This window comes from Theobroma umbraticum, unplaced genomic scaffold (genome assembly GCF_002168275.2).
Source record: "Theobroma umbraticum cultivar Fairchild unplaced genomic scaffold, ASM216827v3 scaffold_130.0, whole genome shotgun sequence".
Taxonomy (NCBI): Eukaryota; Viridiplantae; Streptophyta; class Magnoliopsida; order Malvales; family Malvaceae; genus Theobroma; species Theobroma umbraticum.
In genome coordinates this window covers 4,108,595-4,125,587 of record NW_018397264.1, presented here as the reverse complement: position 1 = coordinate 4,125,587, position 16,993 = coordinate 4,108,595, and the positions used below count along the sequence as shown (strand labels likewise).

At 33.8% G+C, this 16,993-nt stretch overlaps 2 protein-coding genes across 2 annotated transcripts in view; one reads left to right on the top strand and one right to left on the bottom strand.

Moving 5' to 3' along the window:
* The window catches only part of LOC110421457 (F-box/kelch-repeat protein At3g06240-like), a 3,234-nt gene extending 914 nt beyond the window's left edge, over nt 1–2,320 (top strand). Inside the window, exons 2-3 of the mRNA XM_089784417.1 lie at nt 1,166–1,764; nt 1,987–2,320. Coding sequence (XP_089640543.1) covers nt 1,166–1,764; nt 1,987–2,320 — 933 coding nt within the window. The remainder of the gene's footprint in view (nt 1–1,165; nt 1,765–1,986) is intronic.
* A 5,324-nt stretch (nt 2,321–7,644) lies between these two features.
* On the bottom strand, nt 7,645–9,926 carry LOC110421552 (geraniol 8-hydroxylase-like). The gene is made up of 3 exons (XM_021435155.2): nt 9,482–9,926; nt 8,393–9,302; nt 7,645–8,288 (listed from the first exon to the last, which is right to left on the bottom strand). The coding sequence occupies exons 1-3, from the start codon at nt 9,502–9,504 to the stop codon at nt 7,692–7,694; spliced, it is 1,530 nt and encodes a 509-aa protein (XP_021290830.1). The 5' UTR covers nt 9,505–9,926; the 3' UTR covers nt 7,645–7,691.
* Nucleotides 9,927–16,993: the final 7,067 nt, after the last annotated feature.

Genomic DNA, 16,993 nt, shown 5'->3' with positions numbered 1-16,993 from the left:
GTGATTTTTTTTTTTTACTAATGATGATATAAATATAAATATAAATATTTTTAAAGTATAAAATTTGAGTATAAATAATTCAAATTTTATGTTATTTATTTATAAATTGAATAAATTTTATTAATATTTATAATGAAAACATTTAACATTATAATTTAAAAATAAAATTAAATCTTATCCTAGATAGAAATTGTATTTCTCTTTTCTTTTAAAAAAAATGATTTGATTAACACAAACATCAGAATGTCAATCAAAGTCTCTATACTGTTTATAAAAACTTTTAATGGCATCAAACTTGATCAATGCATAAAAAAAAAACAGTTTAATTACAAAACAATACCCTCGCTCAGAAGAATTGACAGTTTTAGCACTCAACCATGCTAAACTAGGACTACATCCCTAATTTACAGGACTTAAAACTCCTATCATAAACCATAGGCATCAACGTCATCTGCAACTAGCTTAATTTAGACAAAAAACTTGCAAGCTACCATTCAAATTAACCAACTTAATCTTATGACAAAAACCTGCACCTCACGTTCTTGTAAACTCGTCCCTTGATGAGGATCCTGCAACCATATTTCATTTACCTTTTATTTCCTTGCTGCACGTCGTCTGAGACCTGATGTTGTCTCCTATCTTCCATGGACTCCAGCTTGTGGTCTCGTATCTTCGGTGGACTTCAACTCAGTTAATCTCTGGCTGATCTCTTCTTTTTCTTTCTGAAGAGTCAAACCCAATTTTTTCTCTAACTCCCAAATCTCCTCTACTTCTATTCTTAACACACCGTTCTATTGAATTTCAATCCTTATCATATTATTACGTACAATTATAAATATTAATTACATAATAATTATAAATTATTTCAATTGAAAAATGACAATTTAAGAATATAATAAATAATAATATCTATTAAATTATAGATACGTATCTCTTAAAAAGTTTAGAATTATAAAGAGAGAATTAATTGGAGAGATATATATGGCTAGATTAACGTCAATTTTTATCAAAACAAAAAAAAATCCAATAGTTAAGTAACATAATAAGGGTTAAGAAACCCTAGCCTCCCTATTTAGAAAAAACCAGGGCCGTGGAATGCACAGTCACTTTGGTGGTTGAGATTGTTTATGATATACTTTTACGCCTACCTGCAAAGTCTCTACAGCGTTTCAAGCTTGTATCCAAGCCATGGGGTTCTCTGATATCTGATCCCAACTTTGCTGAATCTCATCTCTGTCGAGTAAACACATCCCAAGACAATGTTAACCTGTTGCGGGTTGGGCAGATGAGAGCCATGATGGGGCCTCGTCCACGTTTGTCACTCTATTCAATGGACTCCAATGGTTTGAATCGTGAAATTGTAAGGCTAGACTATCCCTTCGGCGATCATCTGCGCCATGCTCGAATCTTGGGTTCTTGTAATGGTTTGTTACTTATAGATACAGAAAGCTGTGCAGAGTACTTTTTGTGGAATCCATCAACAGGAAAGTACAAGAGGATTCCTCCTTTTATTCAGGAGGATGGTCAGTTTATTTCAGGACTTGGTTACGAGTCTACCTCTAGAAACTATAAAGGAATAATAGTTTCTCATTATATCAGTGGATCATCATCTCCATCTTATGATAATTATCATAACTATGAATCTTTATGCTACCGTGTTTATGATTATCGAAAAAATTCATGGACATCAAAGGATGCCAGTGAGTTTTCTTATCGGATACACACTAGTAGTAAGGCTGTTGTGGTTAATGGAGTTCCACATTGGTGTGTCTATCGTCGAAAATTAAATGAACGTCATAATGATCGAAATAATTCACATCCTTTTCGTTTATTTTATTTTGATGTAACTTATGTTATTGTTTATTTTGATTTGAAAAATGAAAATTTTAAAAAAGTGGAGTTACCAATGTGGGCAACCCATGAGATGAAATTCGATTTGGGAGTCTTGGGAGGATGTTTAAGTATGTCCCTTAATCCTCATGGAAGCTTTACTGAAGTATGGGCAATGAAAGAATATGGAATACCAGAATCTTGGACTAAATTGTTTGTCATTTCATCGTCCTTTGGTAAATTGAGGCCAATATGTTTCCCAACGAACAACCGAAACGAAGTTCTGCTGAAGCTACGTGTAGAGAAGTTAGAGAAGTGGATTATCTTCAATCTTAAAGAAGAAAGCATGGAAAGGATTTTGTTACTAAATAATTACTGCTGGTATTACACGGATTTCAGCGAATGTACTTATGTAGGTAGTCTAGTTTTTCCAGATCAAGAACACCAAACTAATCATGAGGAATTGGTTGATGAATTTTGTACTCTGTGATCAGATGAGTCATTTCTTTTTTCAGTCCCACTACCATGAATTGGTATCTATTAGCTTTTATGATCAAAGTACTTTATATATGTTTTATTTCTCCTTTTTTTTTTTTCCTAGAGATTTTATTAGCAGCCATTACCAGCATAACAATGATAAGTCTCTAGCCTGATAAAAAAAACTTTAGCCGGCATAAAGCATCTGGCTTGAGCAAAATGAGACTGTACGGTTGCTAACAGACCCACCGCATAAAAAGATATTGGCGGCATCCCTAAAAAAAATATGGGCTATTAACACAACCCTTTACCTCTTCACCAAAATGCTAAGCTGCAACGAGCTCGGTACAATACTTTCACCAGCACATTAGCCAGAAACCTTTTTACAACATACAACATTCCCCAAAGCAAACTAAGCCTAAGACCACCTACAAGACCATAATGTTCTGAACAAAACAGGGAACTAGAACAGGCTGGCACCAAAAAATTCCTTCCTCATCAAGTGTTGAATAAGTCTTGAATTACACAACATTGTCCCATAGGAAGGCAGCAGCTTGGCTTCAGTAAAACAACCTGCTACATTCCCCTTAGAATGCCATCAGCAGCCGTCCCTCCCTGGTTCCACAGAGCATTCACAGCTTCACATCAGAGACCTGCTATAATCATACAGCCCACCACCTGATTGTATAACAATAGTCAAGCTGAACCAGAAACATAGCCATAAAAGACAGCCTTGGGACTTCCATACCACCACATACCGTAAACCTCATGTAAACCATCAAAGGCTTCCCTCTCTAGCAACTTCTCCCCCCTGTCTTGCCACTACCTCCTCTTCCAGTTTTCTGTTCCATCTCCCCCATCAGAATGACCTACTCCTCGCAAAGTGGCAGTTCACAAAATACCCCTCTCTTTTCCATTCTCCCACTCTCCCGTCAGCTCCTCTCTTATCCCTACAAGAATTCCTCACCCAGATGGCTGCCCCAAGTAGCTTATCCACCTATCAACTCTCCCCCGCATTCCTACTCCCTCACAGCCCTCATTCCCCTTCCTCCTCTGCTTCCTCCCTTCCTTTCTTCATATCCTCTGGCCTTCATTTAACTTGTTGGTTCTTATATACGAAATTCATGGAGAGAACATTGGAATAAAATCGAATGATGATCTGCCGCCGTTTCCTTTTATCAATTTAGTCATCCAATGTTTATGTAGGTGAAATTACCAGAATGTATAACCCAAAACACTGTATTTGGGCGGAGAAATATTGTACTTGAGTTGGGGATTTTGAATGGATGCTTATGTCGATCTCACAGTCAGAAGGGAATTTCTTTCAATTACGGCGGCCATGAAGGAGTATGGACAAAATTGTTTGTCATCCCAAGTTTCTTCAAACGGTTAAGGCCAGTGACATACACATGGAAAAGGGAAGTTGTAATGGAGGCAGACCATGAGATATTCGTAATCTTCAATCCGCAAAGATAATTCCATGAAAGCAATTAGCATCTCAAAACACAAGAGTTGGGATTTTACAGTGCCTACATTTCCATGAAAGCAAAGGGAAAAAATGTGGCAGGTGAAAAAGAGCACTGCTTTCAATGGAGCGGCTTGTCAAGTGGTATTCTTTCTTTTTCATTGTTTTTCATTTCCCTTTAATATTTTAGTCTAATGAATATTCATTTTATCCCATGATGGTGTATGTGTGTGATATATATATATACACCAGACTCATGATTATATAGCAAAAAGGCAGCAGAAAAAAAAACTATGCATCGACAAATGAATTCAAATGTAAAGCAAATTGAAATTCAAAGGTAAAGAAGTCGTCTATATAAGATTCTTCAAAATAGAAAGAACTTAGAGAGTTTTTCGAGTACTCTTCCAAATTACTTTTTTTGTATCTAAATAATTTTCTCAAATTATTGTATCCAGTATCCAACATATTCATCAATGACAAACAATCCAAATTTACCCTAAAACAGGAAAAATGAGAATTTCAAAGAATAATGAATGAAATATTCAATTCTTATTCTTAATTAACAATAGTTTATATAGATGATGTTTTAGTCTTCTCAGAAAATATAGAAAAACACTTTAAACATCTCAGAATATTTATAAATATAATCAAGAGAAATGGTTTTGGCTCTGATACCAAACCTTACCAAGAATCGACATCGGAGAGATATGCAGAGTATGAAAATATAATCTTTATTAAAAATATCGAAAAATTTTGGATACAATAATTTGAGAAAATTATTTGAATACAAGAGAAGTAATTTGGAAGAGTACCTAAAAAAACTCTCTAAGTTCTTTCTGTTTTGAAGAGTCTTATATAGACGACTCTTTTACATTTGAATTTCAATTTGCTTTACATTTGAATTTCATTTGTCGATGCAGAGTTTTCTTTTCTACTACCTTTTTGCTGTAGAATCATGAGTCTGGTTCTTTTGATGCAAACTCTTTTTGGCAGTGCTGCTTTCGGCTGCTTTTCTTTTGTCTTTCTTTTAAATGCCTTTACTTTTATTTTGTCAGCACAGGCGTGTTGCTTTTGTTGCTGTTTCGACAGTTTGTCTAGAGTCTATCGGCATGATTTTGGGGAATGAATTTCGCTGCTACTAGTGCTGTTCATTTCTTTCTTCTGGGAGAAATATAATCTTCATCTTGAGACAAGTCCGCCGTTGCTTTGGATGAAGCCATTTCTTCATCTTCTTCATCAGAATATAAAGAATTGAGCATTTCTGCCATTATCTTCTTGTACTCTATTTTTGACTTGGCCTGAGCTAATTTGGCACTAACATTGGACTTTACCTGCAAAAATCTAGCATTTTCTTGAGAACTTTGGGCATTTTTGCAGTCTTAGATTCTTCTTAAACCATGAGATCAAGTATTGAGGATTATATTTCCTTTCATTGAATTTGTACCACCATTTGATTCGGAAGGTTTTGATGACCATTGGTGCACCAGTATGGACGTCGGTGTCATAAGCATAATCCCATGATGTTATTCATGAGATTATTAATTTCGAGAAAAAATGTATTGAAATGTATAAATTTGCCTGATATTCTTCAGGTTGAAAACATTTTAAAAATTTTTCATATAATTCTTCAATTTTGGGTGGAAGAATCTCTCGTAAAGTACCAAACCAATTCCACCAATGAGAAAACTAATTTGAAAATTTATATTTGTTACCAAATTTGAAAAACATTAACCAAGAATAGCGATTGTCTTTATTGTTATAGAGAAAAGTGTTGAACTATGTCTACTGGTAATCCCAGTAGTTAAAAACGGGGTAATGGTCTATTGATTTTAAAAAGCTTACAGGAAATTTTTTGTAAAGATTGAGATTTTTCTCTCAATCTATAAGCTTTAAAACTTTTAAAATTTAGGCTGTGGAATGGGTTATTAGACTTGGATCATTTGGATTAACATAATGTTTGAAAAGAGCTGACCTTGTTTGAACCAAAATATTTTGATAATATTTTTTAAGTTTCTGCAAGTCTCATGGTTTGTAGTGCTATCCCTGAAAGGCTTTTCTTATGGCTATATGGGGTATTCATGATATAATCCTTCTTCTATGAGAAGAACATTTTGGGTGTTTTTCTTTCGGAAGTATTGTGTTTGGCTTCCTAAGGTTGAAGATTGGGATTGTGTTTGGGTGAGTGTTTGGTCTGGGAAAATACTTTATAGGTCTTTTGGTTTTGGTTTATAAAGAACTATTTATTTTCCTTGGGATTTTTGAAGGGCTTCAATGGCTACTTGTTTCATTGGGGTGTCTTTTTTGATTTTGGAGGCTAAGGCTAAGGCTACTTCTGGGGAATTGAAAAGAGATTCAATCCATTTTTGGATCTGGGAATCTATTTTATTTGGGTCTTGGGCATCTTGAAAAGGATTTTGGTCCTGGGTAGGATTTTGTTGGTCTTGTTATTCTTCTTCTTGGGTACAGATTTCGTACCATGACCGAATTGGTTTTTGAGAAATTTTTGGGGAGTCTTCCCTTTTTGCTTCTTTTACTTTATCTTTCCGATCTCTTAATTTAGGGGATATTTTTCCCTGCAAAGATTGAGATTCTGGATTGAGACTTCTCTCAGGCTTTTGAAATATTTGGAATTGATTCTGGATAAAACTTTTTGTAACCAGAATTTATATATTGATTTTCTTTTTCTGTCAGAAAGGATAACTAAATCTTGTCAGAATTTATATATATATATATATATATATATCAGTTCTCTATTTTTTGGGTGTTACTCTTTTGTATTCCTGATTTCTTTTGCATTTGGTTAAGAGGAACAGGAAAACTAACTTGTTAAAAATTTAATTTTCTCAACTTTTACTTATTATTTGGATTTAGATATAGAAGATTGGTTAGAGAATTATTTTAAAGGACTTATTTGGATCCTAAAGCTCACAAATTCAGAACTACCTTGGATGAAGGATTATGGAGTGGGAGAATCTTGGTTGAAGTTGTTTGTTATCCTTTATTTATTTATTTATTTTTTGTCAACAATGGAGATGATGATGATGAAGCCAATTTGTAGCCATATCCGCCAATGTCAAATTGCTTGTAGATTGGCTACTGCACTTGCCAGGACCAATTATCCAAACCCAGTTCTATTTTAAATTACCATCGTTTGATCTTCCCATACACAGGATATGCAAGTAAAAAGTTCTGATGAAATGATACCGTTATCCTTTTATTGACTTTGTTGGCATTCAGGTACTGACAGAACCGCATCAAGTCTTAAGGTTTTTGCTCCTCCTCTCAGACAATTTCACTTTCAGTTCGCAAAGACAGCACTAAAAAATTATCATAGCTAGATAAGTAAAGTTACAAATAAGTGGCACAAAGAGAAGTAATACAACATTCATTTCTATCATACGGTCCATCTAGCTAGCAACCTTTTTGTAGAAAATTTTAGCACCATACGAAAAGCATGTAAAGAATAAAATGAACTTTTGGAGTGCAATGTTGTTTAGATATGTAGATAGAACTACATGCGTTTAACTACACACAGAAATTCTTTTCAAACAAACTCTTATATAAACTATCAATTACTAGTATATATGTATGTATGTATATATGTATAAATATATTTTTACAATTTAGTTAATTATCCGTTGCATTTTATGTTACATAGATTCTCATTTTACTGTAAAGTACTTGTATTTACGTTTTAGATATTTTACAATTTATATGAATATGATGTTTTAATTTTCAAAATTAAAATAAAAAATTATTGAAAATATTAAGTATCCTGTCGAATGCATTATAATATTGATAGTTTCCATTATGGTCTCAACTCTTTTTATATAATATAGAGATGCGAAGACTTGGCTATAATTAATACATTTATGCATAATTAATCATAAACATCACCATTCTAATTTTCAGATCCTTAAACAAGTGGAATAGGGACAGCTCGCAAGGGTTCTGCTTTTTGTAATGAGATCCCAAACTTTTCTTCCATGTTCATGACCCCTCCTTCGATCTTCCAATCAAAGTTGTTAATAAGGGAACCTAACATTAAATGCAACATCCTCATGGCCAAAGGCAATCCAGGACATATTCGTCGCCCTGCGCCGAAAGGAATGAGCTCGAAATTCCTACCTTTGACATCAATCTCTAACCCCAAGAACCTTTCTGGTCTAAAGCATTCAGGGTTCTCCCAAATGTCTGGATCTCTGCCTATAGCCCAGGCATTGACTAGCACTTGTGAACCCTCTGGAATTCTAAAGCCATGGATTTCCGCATCTGGTCCAGCTCTACGAGGAAGCAACAAAGGAAGTGGCGGGTGCATCCGAAATGTTTCTTTGATGATTGCTTGTAAGTAAGGTAAACGAGCAATGTCTGATTCCTCCACTTGGTTTCCTTTCCCAATAGTTTTCTTTAACTCTACCTGCGCTTTTTGTAAAACCTTTGGGTTTTGGAGTAATTCTGCCATTGCCCACTCTAATGAAACTGATGTTGTGTCTGTTCCGGCAACAAAAAAAACCTACATGCATAATTTTCAACCGGTCGAGTTAGTCTATAATTTATAATTTCAACTAATAGTGTCAAGAACTAAAAGAAAGAAAATATCAAAGGGGAAAAAATTACTCCGAGTAAATGCGTGAGATGTGTTTTATTGAGTTCCACGAGATTATCTTCAATGATGTCTAGTAGAGTGTCCAAAACATCGTCGTAGGCAATAGACCCATGCTCTTTTCTTGAATGCAACCGCTCATCGAACATTTTGTCAACAAGGTTAAGCAACTTTGTTAAATGAATTGACATCCTGCGCCGTACACCTTGTGGATCAATCTTTCTTAGCACAGGGAAGTAATCAGCTAGGTTAGTCTTCCCTCCCTCTTCCATGATACTGCACACAGTTTGCTTGAAAGCTTGTGCATCTTTTGAATTTGGATCGACCAAATCCTTGGAGAAAACAGTATTAGACAACAAATTGATTGAAGTATTGAAAGCTGCTTGGCCTATGTTGACTGCTACACCAGCACGGCCATGCTTGTGAACATAGGAAAGAAGCTCTTCTATCTTCTTGCGGCGCAGGTATTGATTGGCGTTGAGTTTTTTATTACTGAAAAAATGTGAATTGCATACTTTGCGAAGGGTTCTCGAAAGCGGTGAAACAGGCATCCATGGCAACCCGACTTCGTCGTGTTGTTTGACTCGGACAGCGTCACCGATTGTTCGGTTGGAGAAGGTGAGATCATGGTTTTGTAAGACTTCTTTAGCCATGGCTGCTGAAGAAACAACTATTGTGGTTAAGCTGCCTAGTTTCAGACTCATTAAGGGGCCATGAGTCTTGGCAAGCTCGGCCAGGGACTTGTGGGGTTTGTCACCAAGATCCAACAAGTTCCCCAATATTGGAATCCGCCGTGGACCAGGTGGAAGCTTGCCGGAGCTCGCTCTGCTCCCCCCTGTAATGGAACGGAGAGCTTGAAGTAGGACCCAGGTCAAGAGTAGACATAGCAAGCAACTTGTCAAGGAGTACTCCATTTCCCTTCCCCTGTATGCAACAAAGATCTCTGGTGAGCCCATCGATTTATAGTAAAAATACTTCCATTCATATATACATCCAACTAATTAGAAATAGGCAAAGAATAATTTCCTAAATTCCAGAATGGAAAAGGCCTTTGACATCCTAAGCAAACCTCAAAAAAGAGTGAAACATGAAGTGTTGATTACCTGGAAAAAAACGAGCAAGACATTTGTTAATCTAAACGTCGATGGGAGCGCCAGAGGCCAACCTGTTGAAGCAGCTGCAGGTGGAGTTATCCGTGATGACAAAGGAGAATGGATACTGGGATTCACTCATAAAATTGGTACAACTTTTTCTCTAAATGCTGAGCTATGGGCATTATTCCAGGGCTTAAATTTGTGTTGGAGAAGGGGATTTAGGAAGGTTCAAGTGGAAATTGGCTCTCTCCTTGCCATACCAAAGTTGTCGATGGCAAGTAATATTTTAGACCCAAATGTGCATTCATTGAGTAACATTAAAGAACTACTCCTACAAGATTGAAATTGTAAAATATCTCATATATCTTATGAAACGAACTAATATGTCGACTAGATGACCATACATTATAATAATTTACTTTTGAGACTTAATATGTTTAGATCTCCTCTTTCTAACACTATTTCTCTTTTACTGGTTGTTGTTTTAGGAGTTACTTGACTTAAAATAATATAATAAATTATTCTATTTCCACTATATAAAAAAATGAAAAAAGGACTTCTGGCAGCAATAATTATAGGAGTCATTATCTTGGACCATCCAGGACAATGGACAAAAGCTTTGGCAGCAGCATTATTGCTCCTTCGTCGTCAAGTCTTGGAATAAAGATTTTATATTTGAAGAGGTAAAGATTCAGAAATGTCAATATTTTGTAAAAGTTTTTTTTTAAATAAGATTCAATTTTTTTATCACTCATGACATTTTATTTTTATAATTTATAAATCTTTAAAATTATTTAAAAAAATCAATCTTAATAATTTATATAAAATAATTAATTACTATAATTATAAATAACTTAATAATGACAATAATCTCAATTTTTAATAACAAACGAAAATTAACAAAAATAATAACAAAAATCTTAATGGGAAGTAATATCTTAAAAAATATTAACTGCTATCAATAAACAATTCAATGGAAAGCAATTCTCTAAAATTAATAACAAAAATTAAATACAACATCAATAAACAATTCAACAAGGAAGCAACCCTAAATAAAAAACTTGATTATTCACAAGAATTTAAACAAAAAAATAAATAATTTGTAGGAAAGTAATCAATTAATCCCTAAATGAATAAATAATAACTAACTTTAAGTGCTTAATTAAATTCTTGTTTGGTTGTTTTCAACAAAAATGGTTAAGATGATAAATCCTAAATCAAAATCACTAAATAAAAACTATTAAATAAAGGAAAAGTTTAAAGTTGAAAATATTAAAACTAAAATGACAGTAAATAAACTAAATCCTAGCCGAATTTTACACATTTCCAACATTTATCAGCCGTGGCCGAGAGTATGCCATTGTTTTATTGGCCCTCATTTTCACAAACTAGTGCTGTAGACGCATGTACCATATAAGCTTTACTCCATGTACGTATCCCCGTCCTTGATCGATTGGAATCGGAATCACTGATACCAGCCATTCTCTTAAGTAGCGTTTGCGAAATCAAATTTGGATTTGGCTTTTAAATGCTTAGATTCAAATATCTTCACTTAAAAGTCACGAATTTGAACTTTTTATTTTGGATTAATTTCAAATTTGGAGTTTAAGGTTTTGCGACTTTTAAAAAAAAATAAAAACAAAATGTATTATTTGTATATGACGGATACTTTTTATCAAAAAGTAATTTATAATTTTTAAAAATATTAATTCTTTTGACAAAATATGTCACGTGTAATTTTATATATTTAAAAAATAATAATTAATTAATATTTGTATTTGATCTATAAAATATAACGTACGAATATATACATATACTATATTCTAATAACAATTCAACCAATATTCATTAGTCATGAAGGCAAAAATAATAAAAAAAAAGACTATATATATGACAAAATTCAATTTTAACATGTTGTTCTAAATTTTTAGTTATTAATTATAAATAGAAATAAAAAAAGGAAAGATACAAAAAGTTGTTAGGTTCATTTTTTTTTATACAAAATTGAGCAATTACCTTCCAAAAAGAATTATGATGAGGATCAAAGTCCAAGAGAGATGGGGAATTTGCACCTTGAATTAATTTATTTCTCCCAAACTTATAATATATATTTATATGCATGTAGGTACGTATTCAAAATATAAATAGCAATATTATGAAAAGATAATAAAAGTAGTAGAGTTTCAATTTATTAGTTAATAGCTAATTAATATTTCCTTAAATTTCCAAGATATTTTTCTTGAACTCTTGAATGCTTTTTCTACATTTTTTCATCAATTAGGGAAAATTTATTGGATCAAAAGCTTTCTGGTTTTTTGAATATAGCTACAGTAAATGAGAGATTAATGGGTTTGAAGGTTGGAAAGGGAGGTCCTAATGTCACTCATTTGTTTTTTGCCAATGATAGCATGATTTTTGACAGGGCAAAGGGACAAGAAGCTTTGGTTTTAAAAGATATTCGAGCGACTTATGAACAAGCTTTTGGTCAGAAGATTAATTTGAAGACATCAGTTGTATTATTTAGCAACAATACAAGGGCGAGTGATGTCCAAGAGGTATGCAATATCATGGGAATCAATCAGGGACTATGGGTTGGAAATTATCTAGGTATGCCATTGATAGGAGGAGGAACAAAAAAATAGATTTTTGCTTATGTCAAAGAGAGGGTCCTGAAGAGACTATCAAATTCGAAAAATAAACTTTGATTAGTAAGAGGTAAGGAGGTATCAATTGCACATGTCATTCCTATATATGTGATGACTTACTTTAAGTTACCAGATTCTATTTGTCAAGATAGTGATTCTGCAATTGCTAGATTCTGGTGGGGTTGATGAGAACGATAGAAAGATTCACTCAAAGAATTGGAACTTGATATGCAAATCTAAATTTCCTGGTGGAATGGATTTCTGAGATACATAGAATTTTAATCTAGTGATGCTTGTAAAATAGGGCTGAAGGCTATAAGTGAAAGAACCTACTCTTGGGTACCAAGTATTAAAGGCAAGGTACTTTCCTAGGCATGAATTTGTTCTGATTGGATCAAATCCGACTTATAGTTGGAGAAGTATTAAAAAAGGTTAGATGGTGATCAAGAAAGAGTTGCTTTAGAGAGTTAGGGATGGAATTTTGATTGTTAAATTTTGATTTGGAGAGTCAGATGATCAATAACTAAATTTTGATTGGTCAAAAATATGAATATTATCTCTAAATTACTTTGATTTATTTAAAAATAAATTGAATGATCAATAATTAAATTTTGATTGATCCAATTTGAATATTATTTTCAAATTATCTCAAGAGATAAATATATGATAGGTGAATTGGTGCAATTATGTACCTTTGAAATAATTCAACTAATAAATTAATTATTTTATAATTAATTATATAGTTATGACATTATCAAGTCCACATGGTGGCACATAATTAGATCATAATTGTTCTCCTTTTACACAATGATCCAAAAACTGATTTTCATTGTATATGTAATTGTCAGTATGCTCAAGCAATGTGGTTGGCTTTGAGATAGGGATTTAGAGATGTTGAAATTCAATTTCAGAATTTATTTCAATGGATTTGTTTCCTATGTGATCGAATCGATAAAGAGAATATAGAAGAAATTCTTCATGTTTTATAGGCAATATGGAAAGCTCGAAACTTGCTGATCCTTAAGGACAAGAAGAGGGAACCAGGCAAGGTCGTGAATATGGACTTGACTCTGTGCAGGCAATATAAGGAGGCCAATTGTTTTACCCATAATATGCAACAGATAAATGCTGAGTTGTGGACACCCTGGATTAGACCGAATGGCCTAAAGTTGAACTTAGATGCTGCTACATTTGTAAGGGATGGTGAAGCCATAATGGCTGCCGTTTTATGGTTAGAAACTCTACTAGTGGCATGGTACTCATGGGTGCAAAAAGAATGTTACACAACTCATGTGTTTATTATACGGAATCAAGGGCTGTTACATGAGTGGTGATGATTTGTCCAGAAAGTAATCTTATGCTTGATGAGATAGACGTCGACAACCTCATGGTGGCTGGATGGATTTCAACTAAAAATTTTCAAAGGGGCTTCAGATTTATTAGTAGAGGATTGTAATTTTTTTTAAAAGGGATGGCAACACAGATTGTGAAGCATGTGCATAGAAAAAGCAACGTGGTGGCTCATATGGTAACAAAGTTTGCTATGGATATACCAATAGATCAATTTATATGGCGAGATGTTTCTTTTATACCAAACCCAATTAGAGATTGTGTGATCAAAGATGCCTTATTGATTAATTAATTAAAGGGTGTGTGGACTTAGATTTGGATATTTGTAATGCATGATTAACCTAAGTACTCTTTTGTCCTTACCACTATTTTTATCTTATTGGGTTTTTCTATGGTAAGATTTTTAACAAAGCTTATCTTTCATATTTTAAGCAATATTGTGGGTGGTAATTACCATATATTATATAAAGTGGCCCACGAGGCATTGATATTGATGAAGTAAAAAAATATTCATTTTTCTTTTAAAATGTTTATTATATAGTAATAAAAATCTGTGGTGGATTTCAGTCAAATCCAAACCTAACGACTTGAGAACGATTCCCAAATAATGAATTTGCATTAAGAAGTCTACCACAAAACCAAAACTCCCAGACGGAGCGCATAGGAATTAGGCAAGTGGTCTATGAATTATGATGCTGTTGCTTTGCTTTGCTTTACTTCAATTATTAACATCTGAATAAGGCAAAGAGCCTCATTTGCACATGGAAAATACGTTTGGCATTTTACCTATCAAAATACTGAATTATTGTGGTGAATATGAGGTCCGTACGCACACATGTCGACTTGTAATTTGTTGGCTCCAATCCATCGCTAATTTTCTCTTCTTCTTCTTTTTTTTTTCCAATATTTCTTAAGTAAAACAAATTAATTGACGGTTTATAGTCGATATGTTGCTGTAAAAAAAAAAAATTTAAGACGGGATGGGCCATGCCTGGGCTGGCACGCTCTAACCAATCGAAGTCGGCACGGCATGGCCCATGAGGATAGCCCGCAACACTCAGCAAGGCCGTAATCCGTTGCATGGAACAAAGCAGCACACGTATATTATAAACATAACAACGAAGTAAAATATATTCTCACAAAATAAAATAAAAGCCCCATAATTGGTTTACATCCAAATTTTCACACTATATAACTCTAAATTAATGTCAGCTTATCGTTTTTCTTGATTGTGATGTAATATTTTAATTTCTTTGTTGACCATGTATGATCAAGAATTTATCATACCATGTTCCTTGTCGTTATCAATTAAGGCCTAATTCTCCCTATTCAGTCTCTGGCCAATTGTTTAGAGAAAAAAAAAAAAGGGGGGGGGGGCGGCTGTGAATGTGAAGGAGTCCTTATCGTAGGATTCTGGTTTGCTCCAACGTTTTAACAAAGTTGAAAGGAAATGGAGGGGGCGAGAATGATTTGCTTTTGCTCTTTTGTTTATCTCTAAAAAAGATTATTGAATCAGTATTTGACCACGTCCCATTAATTATTTATCATAAAAGGACCCAAAAATCTCCTCTAGCCTCTATCCGTATGCCACAAGACAAAATGATTAATACGATTTCTCTATCACAACAGGCTATTCTCATATTACCATTTGAGTAAACTTTAAACTTACTTGATACCTTACAGTGAAAACAAATAGATTAGTCTTTGACATTCCAAAATACAAGGAAAATTAGCAATCATACTCATATCTGACACTTACTCTTGAATTAGTTTAATATATGACAACAAACATAGAAAAAAAGTTTTAAGTTTCTCAAAATGTTAGGCAAAAGGAGATATACAGTATTTATCATATTCCTCCTTTTTGTGAATTGACCATTGGTGGAATTGGGGAGAGGTGGGGGTGGAGGAGTGATTGGGCATATTCCTGCAATTTGGGAGCAGTTAAAGATAAGGTCCTGAATGTTGGGATGTGGATATGTAGGCGACTTGGGATAAATCCAAAACAGAATTATTGTATCCTTGACTAATAATTTAGCTGGACTTGAACTACTGTAAAGAGTAATTTGGTTCAGCAAAAAGCAGAAATTAGTAGAATAAAACCATGTTTCTCTGCTGAAAGATTTTCATTCAATAATTGAAGGAAGATTTAAAGAAGAACCAGTAGTGGGAGAGAGCTGTAAACTCACTTGAAAGCAAAGACTGGTGAGTGAGTGACTGGCGCCTTCTGAAAAGGAAAAGGATTTTCTTCATGATTATTCTCCCTAACAACACAAGATCAATTGATTTCGATGGTGGATGGTGAAGTAAAATAATTGAAATTTGTAACCAAATCTCATCCACTTCCCACTTGAGTTAACCCCAAGTAAAGCTTTTCAACAGCACAGGAAAGTTTAATATCGATCTCCTATTTGGTGTTAAAGAAAAAAAAAAGAAGAAGAAAGAGGCTTCAACTTGTAGAAAACCACTCTACTCCAAAATTGCAAATGCATGATTCAACATTATGCAAATGGTAGAATAAAGCTTCCAAGGAAAACTTAGAAGAAAAGCTGCTACTGGTTGGTGAAGATTGGAGCATCTTTCTTTTGGAGATGGATGTAGTCCTTGCAATCATTTTATTCTTTTGGGTACATCATCTCTTGGGAATCTTTCAGGGATGATATGCAGAGCTTTTGGGATAATTTCATATTATTAGCTATTGTAAATTTCCTTTTTTCTGTACTCTCTTGAGCCTTGGTAGGATAACTTTAGACAAAGAAGATAGAAATTTTTTGTTCAAATTTTTTTTTGTATAAATACTTTTTCAGATGATCTTTTATCTTAGTATATCATTTGTATTGAGGTAGGGTAGTCGGTTTTGTGTGTGTTTATATCTATCAAAAAATTTGTCTAATGACTTTTTCTAAATGTCTCATACCATTTTAATTATAACTAAACTTTAATTTAATGATTTTTATTTCTATTTAAATTTCGAAGTTTGAATTTTTGTTCCCTTATATTCTTTTACTTTTCAAATGTGAGAATATAAAAAAAACCTTATCTTTCGATAAAAGCTTTAGTGTTTGGTTCAATCCAAAATAGCAAAATGACCATAACATTGAATGTCACTTTAGATACATTACATTGAAAGTTCAACCAAGGTATTATAAATAGACTTTATGTTCATACTGAATTAATTTGAAAAGAATTAAGGTTATTAATTGTTGTCTTATGCTATCTTGATGTATGAAAGGAATATTATTGTAAAAAATTAACTAATAAGAAAGTATCTAATAGTGTTAAATGAGATGTGACACTAACTCATATATGTATGGATCTTGCGCAAAGTGTCCAAGGGACACAAACTTTCTTGTTCTTGTCCGATAGTCACAGGCCCCGTAGGCGGGGTTGGGGGGGGGGCCGGCTCCTTTGTTGGCGAGTGGCGAACACGCTCGGCCACCGATTCAACGTACTGCAGCTGGCTGTCACTTTTGGGTCCCACACACGTAGCGCAACATCAAGGGGAAAGCGCGTGGACTTGGCCACC

Excerpts from the sequence above, each read along its gene's own strand:
- LOC110421552 (XM_021435155.2), bottom strand. The coding sequence starts at position 9,504 with ATGTCTTGCTCGTTTTTTTCCAG. Across the intron at positions 9,303-9,481 it reads TCTTGCTCGTTTTTTTCCAG|GGGAAGGGAAATGGAGTACT; the intron begins GTAATCAACACT and ends TGTTGCATACAG. Across the intron at positions 8,289-8,392 it reads ATCTCACGCATTTACTCGGA|GTTTTTTTTGTTGCCGGAAC; the intron begins GTAATTTTTTCC and ends TTATGCATGTAG.